Source organism: Lissotriton helveticus, chromosome 7, assembly GCF_964261635.1.
Source record: "Lissotriton helveticus chromosome 7, aLisHel1.1, whole genome shotgun sequence".
NCBI classification, from domain to species: domain Eukaryota; kingdom Metazoa; phylum Chordata; class Amphibia; order Caudata; family Salamandridae; genus Lissotriton; species Lissotriton helveticus.
In genome coordinates this window covers 1409237222-1409250972 of record NC_136068.1, presented here as the reverse complement: position 1 = coordinate 1409250972, position 13751 = coordinate 1409237222, and the positions used below count along the sequence as shown (strand labels likewise).

Here is a 13751-nt window from a genome sequence, read left to right as displayed (position 1 = left end):
CTGCACAAGCAAGGGCTGGGGGTGTCTCCCCCTTCCCAGGAAAGCGTTCCTGTTCCATACATCCACATTTCTTGAAACGGAGGAGTCCTCACTCTAGTTGACAAGAAGGCTGGTCTGGAAACAAAATCCTGCATTGATAAAAATGTTCAAGCCAGCTTCCACACTATTAAAGTCCGCAGCTGTGCTGGGCTTTGGACACCTGGTTTGATGATGCATCATGGCGCCTATCCTTCTCTAAAAGCGGCCAGCCAGTCTAGCTCCGGTGGTCATCGGTCCGGAACAGTCCCAACTTGTGCTCAGCTCTGTAAATTATGTCACAGCATTTTCAAATCGGGGATCAGCGGAGCATTTATTCAGGGCCTGGGGCCTAACACATTTCACCCTTTTTCCTTTTTTTAATACTCTATGTGCTGTTCCAACTTTTGCTGGCCAGTACGTAAGCCCAGTTTGCTTTGGTTTTCAATTCTGTGCAGTTTTTGTGCCGTGTCTGTATGTTGAGTTATTCATCTGTGTTTCTGTTGTGTCACAGCGATAGTCAAACCCCTCGAGTTTGAGGCAATAGAGGGTTTGTGATAGGTATGTCTCAGCTGTTGACACACATAGGGTCTGCAATCCACTGCAGAGGGACCTTGAACCTAGTCACTCTCACATGCACTGCTTGGATACAAGCACGTCTGCAGCAGGTGCAAGAGCTAGCTCAGTAGCCACTGTTCTGAAGTGCTGGAGGTCTCTTGCTGAATAGAAGTCCAGATATTTGGTGCTGCACAGAGGTTGGGAGATGTTTGTTGGTCAGCAGTAAATGTGCAAACTCTCTCATGACCTCCAATCAGTCTTTCAAGACACTATGTTTTGTGACTAATATTTTGTCATGGGTGTAGTGAGTAAGTTAAAAAGCCACTTTTAATGGATCCTATTCCTTTCCCAGAGTTCCAGGGTGCTGCATGAGTTTGACTGTAAGTAAAAAAACAACATCATTAGAGATTGATAATCTTGACAGCTGCCAGCTCACCCCTCACCTACTATTCATCAGCAAGATCATTGAAAAAGCACTCTATGTTCAACTGCAAGATCCCATCAATGCTAACCATTTCCTGCATGACTGGTTTTAAATCACACTGCAGCAATAAGACCGCAACCTTACACATCATACACAGTGCCCTTGTGACCATAAATGAAGATGACCCCTGCCTTTTGATATTATTGGACCTCTCACCTGTTTTCAACAGTCGACCATTTCACCCTGATTAGCACCTTGAAATCTTGAATGTGCTTCACTGGTCTCCTCCTACCTTTCCACCAGTTTGCTCACATAGGCTCCTTCAGTTCACAGAAGATGTCTATCACTTCTGTCATATTAAGCAGTTACGTGGAGCTGCTTGGTGCTCTACTTGCAGACAAAAGCATCAATATTCACCAAAATGCCAATGTTGCCCAAATCTACTTGAAGTACTCCTCTGCTTCAGGCACCCAATGCCTCAAACACTGCTTTCAGGTCATCCAGACCAGGACATCCGGCGCCTACTTGAAGCTTATTGCCAAGAACAATGAACAAGATACAGACCAAACTTGGCTCAATTACATGAACCTTGATGGCTTCAAAACCCAAATTTCACCCAAGTGCAAGTCACTTGGATTCATCCTGGATACCAACCTCACCCTCAAGGAACACATTGCCAAGAAAAGAAAGACGGCCTGGTACCAACTCTCTTGTCAGAACTGCTGTTCAAGCCTTTGTACTCTTGCATCTGAATGGTGGTAATTCCCTATTCTTTTGCTTCCCAGAGCCCATGATGGCATCCCTTAGGAGCATCGTACACACTGCAGCACATCTCATACAGGGCCTGAAGAAATATGATCATATTTCCCCTATTCAAATGGCATTCCATTGGCTTCCCTTGCCGTTCGCACCATCTTCAAATCTAGCGGCATCATTTACAAAGCTATCATGACTAAAACTTCTGCTCAAAATCCCTTGAAGGTACCTTTACCCTTTCATACTTTCTGCCCAAAATCCCTTGAAGGTACCTTTACCCTTTCATACGTTCTGCCCAAAATCCCTTGAAGGTACCTTTACCCTTTCATACTTTCTGCCCAAAATCCCTTGAAGGTACCTTTACCCTTTCATACCATCATGCAGACAAGTGCATCATCTGTGATGGATCCCGGCACACCCCCAGCCAGGACAGCATCAGTGCTATGACTAAGAAGCGTAAAAAAGTAAAACCAAGTAAGCAGGTGTTTTCTATCTATGCACCCAGAATCTGGAAAAACATCCCCTGATCCATCAGGACCACCCAAACGCAATTTAGGAAAGAGTTGTAGACTCACCTTAGCCACCCACAAACCAGCTTGGATTTAAGCTCGGCTTAGACCATGTACATCGCTCCGCTGCCTTTTGGCTAGGCTTGCACTACCGAAATTCCAAATATATAATACATACATATGTAATGATGCATCTTCTCTTACAGTGTGTCACCACTCTGGAATACAATAGCAGGAATGATTTAGATGGGCTAGTACTCACAAGCACTGAATACCTGCACTTTTTTAATCTGAAAAGGAAAGTGCCAGTACTTCTCTGCAGGGATTCAAATACCTTTAACAAGAGAGTTCAGGCTTCTCTTTGTAGTAAACAAGGTTCTCTAGAATTGGGAGGACATGCACTTCTAGATTTCTATTTCAAACATTGACTGCAACCAAATTCATTTGGAGATTTTTATTGTTTTGTTTTTATTTTGCTATTTCCTGTCATCCTCAGCACATGGCCTTCAGTTTGTAAGAGTTGTATCAAATCCACCAAGACGATGGGTGTTTGAATGAAGGCTGAGAATGCTGTGATTGTATGGTACAACCTGAAAGGTCCAGCATGTGGAGTTGTTTAGCAGATGTCTCAGAAGCAAACTAAGGGTTAGATTTATGAAGTTTTCGCACATGTCATGCAAATTAGCACTAGGGGCCATATGTATCAAGCAAATTAGCATTAGCAAAGGCCGAAATTCGCAGAATTTCGGCCTTTGCGAATGCTAATTTGCTAAATGGTATGTATGTAACATTTTTGCTGCAAAATAAGGAATCGCAAAATTTGCTATTCCTTATTTGCGATTGCACTTAAGGAATCGCAAATTTTGCGATTCCTTAAATGCAATGTATCAAAGAAAAAAATAATTCAAAAATGCCCCTAAGGATTCGCAAATTACCACCAACTTCTAGTTGGTGGTAAGTTGCGAATTCTTTCAAAAAAGCAATTTAAAAAAAACCCAAAGGTGCCATATGACGCTCATACATGCCTTTAGGGCATGTATGTGCGCCATATGCCCCCACATGTTATTTTCAGGGGTGCAGCAGGGTGTTCTTGAGACACCCCTGCACCCGTGAAAATATTCCTAATTTGCGATTAGCAAATTGCTAATCGCAAATTTCCCCTTCATTCCTATGGGCCTCTTGGCCCATAGAAATGAATGGGTAATTTGCGATTAGCAATTTGCTAATCGCAAATTAGGAATGTTAAGGAATCGCTAAAAAGAAGCGATTTTTTACATACATACCGTTTTGCGAATTCTAAATAGCGATTCCTTAAAAATCGCTATTTAGGAATTCGCAAAACGGAACTATGATACATATGGCCCTAAGTCTTAAAAGGATAATTACTTTCCAGCTCAAAACTGTTTGAGCTGGAAAGGTGCTCCTTTTTCAGCACAAATATCACTGTGCACCACTTTGTGCTAGGCAGCCTGTTTCTGTACCAATACAAGGGAAGAGAACAGGAGTAGGCCTTGATTAGTAGATATGGCTCTGCGCTGCTGCTGCAGGACCCCATATTTGAGTACATCTGCCCCTCTTAGTGTGACCTTTGTGTAGGAGGGTCCTCCAGCTCTCCTGCCACTGGTGGCATCAGTGTTTACAGATAACACGTCTGCCAATTATGACCCGATTGAGAGACCTGCTTGTTTCCCCAGGTCACAATGAGACTGATACGGGTGCAAAATCCATGTGCAGCCCATTGTTTTAATGGTGATAGACTTGTAAACTCTTGTTTTGCCTAGAGTCTCCTGGTGGTCCCCACCTGGCATATGTACATTACAAAGAGACCCAATCACTCCCTGCAGTGACTGCTGCGGATGCAGCTTGTGCTGTAAGAGGGCATGGCTTGCATTCTGAAAGGCCCTTTCTCCCTCTTGGTTTCTACTACTCATATTCTAATTTCCCCGATTGTCAATGCTTTTTCACTTCATTTCCAAATGTTTAATCCTATTGCTCGTAGCGAAGCTTTTACAAGCATAATCACCGATTTCCCCCAAGTGTTTTTTTCCGTGTATGCATATAATAGATAACACTGAGAACCAGTAAAAATCTTATTAAAGAGAAATTCTTTGTACTTCTTTTTAGTTGCCGTATCAACCGCATCCTGGAATCCCCGCGAGGAAACGCTCTGCTGGTCGGCGTAGGTGGGAGCGGAAAGCAGAGCCTGACGAGGCTGGCAGCATTCATCAGCTCCTTGGAAGTCTTCCAGATTACGCTGCGGAAAGGCTACGGCATCCCCGATCTGAAGGTATGCCTCAGTGACGCGACAGAGCGGCGCGAGGGGCAGCTCTCTGCCTCACCTTCAGAGCCAGTGGTAATGCTAGATTACCACAAAATATCATTATTGTTTCCAGAAGGAAACATACATGTTCCTACTTTGGATATGCATAATTTACAGACGTTTTTTATGATTATCTGGAAAGTCAATTTAAACTAAGTGAATAGTCATGTTTGGGACCAATGATTTTCTCATGAATGGTGTTTGCTAGTTTCCACTCTTCTACTTGCCAGTGGCCTTCATTGGTAATGGACATGATGTTCTGCTGAGTTAGGTGCATACTTTGGATGTATTGAGGGGCCGCCGCACAGTATGACTTCTCGTTCTTGTAAGGGACATTTCAGCAGTGTCCATGGTGGGCAAATACGGCGCCCGTGTTTCCCTTTTTCGTAGCTATGCTTGTGAAGATATCACACATGCTTAGCGCTGATCTTGATACACATGTGTTCCCAGGCGGGTCTCATTCCAAGGCAGCTGTGATGATCCAGAATTTTTCTACCTGGTGAAGTGGCTAGGTGGGTCATTGATGACCAACATTTGTACATGAAGTTCAGGTGGGTGACAGATTTTCCGCACAGCTATATGAGATCAGTCTCCATGCATTTAATGTAAACGGGAATCATTTACATAGTCTGCTTGTATTCTGAGGAAGTGCTGTGCTGTCACTCCTCCTGTCACAACGTTGAGTTTCACTGATCTTGATGAAAGATAACCAGCTGTCAAAACTCAATTGATGTCTGTAAAAAAGAAAAACATATTCGCTGTTCCCACGGCATTTTTTTTCTGCTTTCATTTGACATCTGCTAAAGCTTTTAGGCCGCAGATATGCTAACGCGGGATTACTGGTTACTAATTATCTTACCAAATCCCAAACTATGTCGACTGAATCGTTGGTACCTGTCGTTGAGTAAAAGGTAATCTCGCAATAAGTCAATCAATTTAAGAACTTACACCACTCTAAATGACCACTGACCAAATTTAAGTTTTAAAGATTTAATATAAAGTCAAAGATAACTGAAGATACAAACTTCTCAAAATGAGATTCAAAAGGTAAATTGGTATCACTATAAAGATGAACTTCTTGAATAATCTAAGTCTGAAGAACAAAATAATAAGTACAAGCTCAAAAACCATAAGGGTTGTCAAAATAGATATAAGTTGCAATCTCAAAGTCATTACAGAAAAGAAAATTAAGGTTAGTCTGTCCCTACACTATATTAAGTGTCATCCCTACTTAGCAAGATCTTAACCCTCTAGGTGTCAGCCGTGGTGACTTCCTAAGAAGATCACGCACTTCTCTTTGTCTTTTCTCTGATAATGGGTCTCTCCTGATCAGCCTATCTGCCTACCCATCCGCTTCCTTAGGCTCCCAAAATCATCTGCTCTGCTCTCCTCCCGGGTCTCTTTCCCTAATACCAAATCACATTTCCAATAGAAACGCCCCTTGGGACGCCCCTCACGTGGTACATCTTTGCGCGGCAAACTCCATGATGGTACTCTTGAAGACCCTCGTTAAAGTTGACCTTGGTTCCCAGGCTTCTTCTCCAATGCGCTGATACCCCCTGAAATTCCTGGAAACTCCTACAGGCCTGCGCAAGGCGCCACTGAACAAAGTCCCTTTCATTCGAGCTGATTAGGACCCTCGCACCTGCATACAGCTCGTCCTGCAGTGGGCCTCAAATTCCAGACTCCACCATATCTTAAGTCGTAAAACACTCTCAAAGCTCTGTGCTGGACACCTCGCGACCTCTTCTCTAACGAGCACATGACGATTTACACGACATGACATTATCTCCTCTGGCCTACTTGATTTACATGCAGCAGGTCCCTGCACTCTTAAAACGTTAACTTGATTTAAACAGCAAACATTCTTAACTAGCATACGTTTCTAAAATAACACATCTATAAAGCATATACTTTTAACCCTAAGTTCAATAGTACATTTGGAAGAACCATGTCAACCTTATCTCACATTAATTTAGCAGCACGTTCAGGTTTGCTGTGAATTGCCCTAAGGCCTACACATAATACTGGATTTTCAAAGTTACATTTAATTCGGACATGATTCTTTTAACATGAGAACATGAGGTTTTCACATATATTCCAACATTTCTACATTAATCTCACACCGTTATAATTATAGTTACTCCACTTAACATTCTATACATTTCACTACTGAATATAAAACACTCTGTATATTTCACTCCTGGATATAAAACACTCGTGTGCAAAACATGTTTAAACTAACTACGTGCTTGTAAATATGGCGTACTTATACATTTTTTTCAAACTTGTGCTCTCTCAGTCCCCCCTTTGATGACCTTCAGGGGTCATCATCACCAAAACACCAAAAAAATGTAGAACCCTTCAAAGTGAAGACATGGCTGTGCCACTTCTTTTCATACTCTCTAATGCTTTCAGACTCTTGTATTGAGTGTCCTGCATCGCTGTCAACTCTTCTTCCTGCTTCTTCATAGCTCTCTGCAACCTATTTGCTCTATAACATTGATACAAACGCACCAATCCCCACAAAGTGATTACACAAATCACTATTATGATGATGGGTTTCAGTATGTACCAAACGATACCCTTTCCTAAGTTGGCAAACCAACTTCCAACTTTACCCATTCCATGACCTACCTTTTCCCACACATTTACCTTTGCTAGGTCCTCAATTTCGTAGTGTATGGCAGTGATATTTTGTATATACTTCTCTAGAGGTTTTGAATTGTCTGGAATGTAAGTACAGCATTCCTGGACCTTCAAAGCCTTACAGACTCCTCCCTCTTTTGCTAACAGAACATCTAGAGCAAGTCGGTTCTGAAGAACCATTGCCCTAATCGATTGCATCTCACCTTCTATCAGCATCAATGATCTTGCAGTACTAGCAGATAGCCTATCTACGACTGTAGCTAACCTCCTAATTTTGATGTCATTCATTATTAATCCTAAGAAAGGGAATGCAGCACCTAGTACATCTCCAACTACTTCTGCTGCACCCAGCCCTCGTTTCCATCTAGTTGATATTTCTTTCTTAGGCGTGTCTAAATTCTCAACATGATATATTTTAGGGAAGACAACAGCCAGATAGCATGATCCGTACCAATTATCTGGTAACTTCACATAGGCATTTCTTCCACATACAAAATATACATTTGGTATTGCTTGCATCCCTTTCAAAAAGTTCTTAGAGTAATACTCCAATTGAAAGGCATGTTCACAATGGACTTGACCTACATAAAAGTTTTCATAATATGAGTAACTCCTGTGTATACACAGTTTTCCCCGTTTATCCTTATCCAAAGCAATTGGACCAATACTACCCTTTCTTTGATGTGCCCTCTCCTCCTTGGTCCAATCTGTTTCCCATTGTCCTGATGCTTTCAAAATCTTCTGCCTCCTGTATCTAGTATCTACCTGTGCAATAAACTTTTCCTCAACCTCTGATATTTGACAAGTCAGATTGTTTCTTCGAGCATGTGAAGTATCTAACGTTTTCCATGGAATAAACCATTTGTGTAATCTGTCTTCGCTTTTGTAGTAGTCCCATTTGTTCAAATGCTTGAAATTCGGAACCTCTGGCAATGTCGAGTCGAAATTCGAGAAATAATACTCGAATCCTTCCCGTCCATAAAACATGCTCAACAATAAACTACACGTTATTCCATATGTCAAAGGGAGATGATGGTATCTGATACCCTCCTCCACTGAAGCTGGTAATTGCATACAAACGTAACAATCCTTCACTTCCATGGCATCAACATATTCATAAAGCAATTTAGCGTAAGCATTTGACTTGTAATTTCCCTGTGACTCATCTGTGTGAAGCCTTTTTATTTCTGCATCTAACAATGCTTTGTCTTTCTCATTGATGTTTCCCTTCTCTTTAATAATGGTAGTTTTCGGTGTTGATACTCCCTTATCCTCCTTGACTGCGGTTTCATCCCCTTCGTGTCCCGCTAGGAATGAAACAGTTACCACTAAAATTATAAGAGAAACCACTACTCCTAAAAGTGTAACAGCTATACATTTTGCCCTGCGGTTCGGGTTGCCAGCCTCCATGTTCTCAAACAGTGTAGTTTTTGACTTTCTTCCAGCATTCACTTCCTCTTCTTTTCAAACAAAGTCTTTCTCTCTTGCAATGTCTTTCTTTGAACACTTGGAAGCTTGACAATTTTTTTTTTTCCACAAAACAGTTCAAAGTCCAGTAGAAAATAGACAACCCTAGCCCTTCTCCATCCACTAAAATGAAACCCCTACCATTTTTCTTCTTCCACTCGGCGCTAGGTTATCTTGCAAAAATTTTTACAATTTCTTTTCAACAGTCTTATTTTCGTCTGAAGTTATGTATGACTCAAGGAGTGACACTACGTCTTCATAAATGTCCATCCGAAGTATCATTCCCTCAGGTTCTGGGCAGTTCGTACCACAACACGGAAAGTCAACTTTTTCTAAGATTATTCTCCTTATTTCGCTCAGGACAAGTGGACGGACGAAATTGAGAGTTAGCGTTTTTTCAATTTCTACTCCTGGTACTATCAGTTCTACATCCACAATTACAAAGGGGTCCGTTCTAATCAGGATCACTTTCTTCACCTTTCCAGTTCTGCGCCCCTTTGAAGACATTCATAATTTGGTATTAATCCACAACAATAAGCGCTCCTAGCATTTCTACTACTCGCTCAAGCATTTCCAAACGAAGAAGAGTTCCCTCCAATATTGGATATCGTGAACAGCAAACTGGAAACTCAACTGTCTCTAAAATCAATTTTCTTATTCCACTCAGGAGAGCAGGATGAACGATGTTGAGTGTCAGCAACCTTTCGGTCTCCGCTCCTGGCAGTAGAAACCTTATTTGCACTGTGATGATCGGGTCAGTTCTGATCAGTTCCACTTCCCTGATCCTCCCTGTTCTGTGTCTCCCAGACATCTGCAACAAGGTAGGTCCAGTCGGGAGTAGAGTATCTTCTGCTAGGCACTCGCACCCTTCTTGATCTTCTAAGACCCTCCTCGGCTTGATCCTGGATATCTTCTTCTGGATCTGAGTCTTCGGATATAGGAGCAAGCGTTTCTTCTTGGGCCGACCTCAAACTTAGCCTTCTTCTCCTTGTTGGCCAAGTGGCAGCTCCAAGCCTTATTCTCCTATTTCTTGTCCTCTCACTTGGTTCTTGGTCGCTCTGATACGGATCTGAGTCTGAGTCGTATTCACTTCTGCTCTCTCCTTCAGTTGCGTCTTCTGTCTCACTGCCGTCCTGCCTTCGCTCTTCTTCTGAATCCGTTGCGTTCCCAACTTCTTCTGACACCCCCTCAGCTGCCTCAATCCCTTCTTGCAACTCTTCTTCCACTTCCGGGCTTTCGTCTGGGATGGGAGCTGTTCCTTCTAGAGGTGCTGGAACTCTTCGAGTATGGGATGCATGGATCCAATTTGGCAGCCCCCCGCACTTCACCGCGGTGTTCGTTATCAGGATTACCTGAAAGGGCCCACGCCAGCGAACATCTAGGCAGTTCTTCCGGACGTGTTTTTTAACTAAGACCCAGTCCCCTGGGTTCAGATCATGACACAGGTTCCTCGATGCTGGAACTTCAGCCGCATGCACCTGAAGGGACACAGAATGGATGGCGTCAGACAGTCCTTTACAATAATCCAAGATCAGATCATCTGTAATATTCAATAGAGCAGTAGTTGGAACTGTAGGAAGTCTCATGGCCCTCCCCATCAGGATCTCGTGGGGAGAGAGACCTGTCCTCCTATCAGGTGTGCTGCGCATGCTCATGAGCACTAAAGGAAGAGCATCTGGCCAACTCAAAGATGTGGATGCCACTACTTTAGCCAATCTATTCTTCAAAGTACCATTCACTTGTTCCACAATTCCTGAAGCTTCTGGTCGATAACTACAATGCAGCTTTTGGTCGATATTCAGTGTGGAGCACAACATCTTCACTATTTCGCTGTTAAAATGTTTTCCTCTGTCCGATTCCAAAGAGGCAGGCACCCCGAAGCGCGGTATCAACTCCCTGAGCAACAACTTTGCCACTGTGAGTGTATCGCACCTACGTGTAGGGTACGCTTCAACCCATCTGGAAAATACGCATACAATCACCAACACATACCTAAGGCGATTGACTCTTGGCATTTCGATGAAATCTAATTGCATTCTATTGAAAGGCCCCCCCGACCTCCCAATGTGACTCAGTGTGACTGGTGTTCGTTTGCCTACGTTCAGTTGTTGGCAGGTAACACATCGTTTACATACTGATTCTGCTGCTATTCTAAATTTAGGGCAATACCAAGTTTGCCTAAACACTCTCATCATAGCATCCCTTCCTAGATGTACTGGACCATGTATTTCTCTTGCCATGGGATTAGCTAATTCTTCAGGTAACACAGCTCTCCCATCTGCTGAAACCCAAAAATCCATTTCACTTCGCACGCAACCTGCTATTTCCCATGCCTTTTTCTCTGTTTCAGGTGCGTTCTCCTGCATTATTCTTAAATCCTCCCAAGTGTCTACAGTTTCTAACATCATACTTAATTCAGTCTTTTCTTCTGCACCTTCTATTTCCACCTTTGAGAAAGAATAATTTTGTTCCGCACAATAGCGTGCGACTTCATCAGCGTATCTGTTGCCTTGTGACACAAAATCTGTATTCTTAGTATGAGCTACACATTTTACTATTGCGATATCAACTGGACCTTGCAATGCTTCTAACAACAGCCGCACAAATTCTCCATTTCGAATGGGCGAACCAGAGGAGGTCATGTAACCCCTCTGAGACCACAACTGCCCGAAATCATGAACCACACCGAAACCATATTGGCTGTCTGTGTAGATGGTGACTCTCTTTCCGTTTCCTGCTATGCAGGCACGAGTTAGGGCAATAATTTCTGCTACCTGTGCGGAATGTACTCCTTCCAGGCAAGCGGCTTCCACAACTCCAGTAATGGTACAAACAGCATAAGCTGCTCTCAACCGACCAGTATCGTCTCGTAAACATGAGCCATCAACAAAATAAATTTCATCGGGGTCAGACAATGGCTCATCCACAATATCTGGTCTGGGTTTCGTGCATAGTTCAGTCACATCAAGGCAATCGTGGTCTTCACATCCTTCGCCTTCTATTACAGTAGGTAATGGCATCAAAGTAGCAGGATTCAAGACAAAGCATCTCCTGAGAGTCACGTTCTCCGCAGCAAGGATAACTTGCTCGTAGCGCGTGAGCCTACTATTGGTCAGATGCTGCGTCTTCGTCCTGGTCATTAGCAATTCCACTGAATGTGGTACATACACCACCACTGGATGTCCCATCACAATACTCTCGCTCCTTTCAATGCTGACACCCGTTGCAGCAACGGATTTGAGACATCCGGGCAACGCTGCGGCTACTGGATCTAATGTAGCCGAAAAATATGCAACTGGTCTACGGGCATTTCCGTGGGTCTGTGCCAAGACTGACAAAGCACATCCCTCTCTCTCACAGCAATAGAGTGAAAAGGACTTTTCGTAATCGGGCATTCCCAGGGCCGGAGCACGACATAAATCGTCTCTCAGCTGTAAAAACGCCACTAGACATTCTTCATCCCATGGTACCGGATCACTCACCTCCTTGTGCGTCAGTTTCTGTAAGGGCTTTGCTTTCAGTGAAAAGTTAACTATCCACTGTCGGCAGTAACCCACCATTCCTAGGAACATTCTAACTTCTCTCTGTGTTGTAGGCGCATTCATTTTCATTATCGCCTCAATCCTCTCTGGTGACACCTTACGTTTTCCTTTCTCTAACCGGTGCCCTAAATACTGTACTTCTGTCAGACAATACTGCAACTTGCTCGGAGATACCTTATGTCCATTTTCAGCTAAATGATTCAGTAAGGCAATTGAATCTGCTTTACAAGCTTCCTCTGTTTCTGACGCAACAAGTAGGTCATCTATGTACTGTACCAGAACCGAATTCTGTGGCAGTACTAGATTCTCAAGATTCTTTTTCAGCAACTGATTAAAGATGGATGGGCTATCTGTGAATCCTTGTGGGATTCGACACCATGTTAAAACGCGATCTTCCATTTTAAAAGCAAAAAGATACCTGCTCTCTTCATCCAATGGGATTGAAAAGAAAGCCTGACAAAGATCTATCACTGTGAACCATTCTGCTTGACATGGTATTTGAAACAGTATCACTGATGGATTCGGTACCACGGGACAACATGAAACGACTATGTTGTTAATTTTTCGTAAATCCTGCACTATCCTGAATTTCCCGCTAGGTTTCTGCAAACCCATAATCGGGGAGTTACAAGGACTGCCCACGATTTCTTTCAGTATTCCCTGTTGTATCATTGACTCGATCACAGGTTTTTTTCCCGCAATCGTTTCCTGGGACAATTTGTATTGAGGCGTTCTTGGAAACTCAACATTTGGTTTTACCAGAATTTTTACCGGTTCTACCCCTTTAATCAATCCTATATCTTCTCCTGTGAAATCCCACACCTCTGACGCCACTGCATCTCTTAAATCTTGGGGAAGATCTTCTACAGTCAGAGTAGGATATAGTTCTACACAGAATTTTGAATTGGCCATCTTAAAGGTAGCATCATCGTCGGTAGTCTGTACCTCCACTCCTTGCGGGGTGCAGTATATGGTGCAGTTCAATTTGCACAACAAATCCCTTCCTAACAGACATACCGGACTTGAGTCACAAACCACAAACTGATGTTCGTTCATGTGGTTTCCAATTTTCACAGACACTGGTTCTGTCAAAGGACTAGTCATTCTTTTATTTGCGACTCCTACCACCTGAATTGTTTCCCCTGACATTGGCAAGTCTGGAACCACCGCTGATCTCAGAGTCGAACGAGTAGCCCCAGTGTCCACTAAGAACGTAGTGGGACACCCTGCCACTTCTGCCTCAACAAATGGCCCTCTTTGATCCACTTCTAGGACTGCCCCGAGGGTACAATCCTCTTCACTGCTCACCCGTTGTCCTGTCAATGGATCAATGTAATAACACTTTTCTTCCTCGATAAACAGAGGCATTTGTTTAAAGACCTTTCCCCCAGCTGCTATCTTCGGTGGCTGTGGGAATTGGGCCCGTGGAGCCGAAGTCCCCCCTTTGGCCACCTTGCCTCCTGGAACTGTCACCTTTTGCACTGGGACTTCTTGGACCTGCTCTTCTACTT

At 43.3% G+C, this 13751-nt stretch overlaps 1 protein-coding gene across 1 annotated transcript in view; it reads left to right on the top strand.

Moving 5' to 3' along the window:
• The window catches only part of DNAH9 (dynein axonemal heavy chain 9), a 1695107-nt gene that overhangs the window by 967973 nt on the left and 713383 nt on the right, over positions 1 to 13751 (top strand). Inside the window, exon 44 of the mRNA XM_078654721.1 lies at positions 4387 to 4549. Within this exon, the coding sequence (XP_078510847.1) occupies positions 4387 to 4549 (163 nt within the window). The remainder of the gene's footprint in view (positions 1 to 4386; positions 4550 to 13751) is intronic.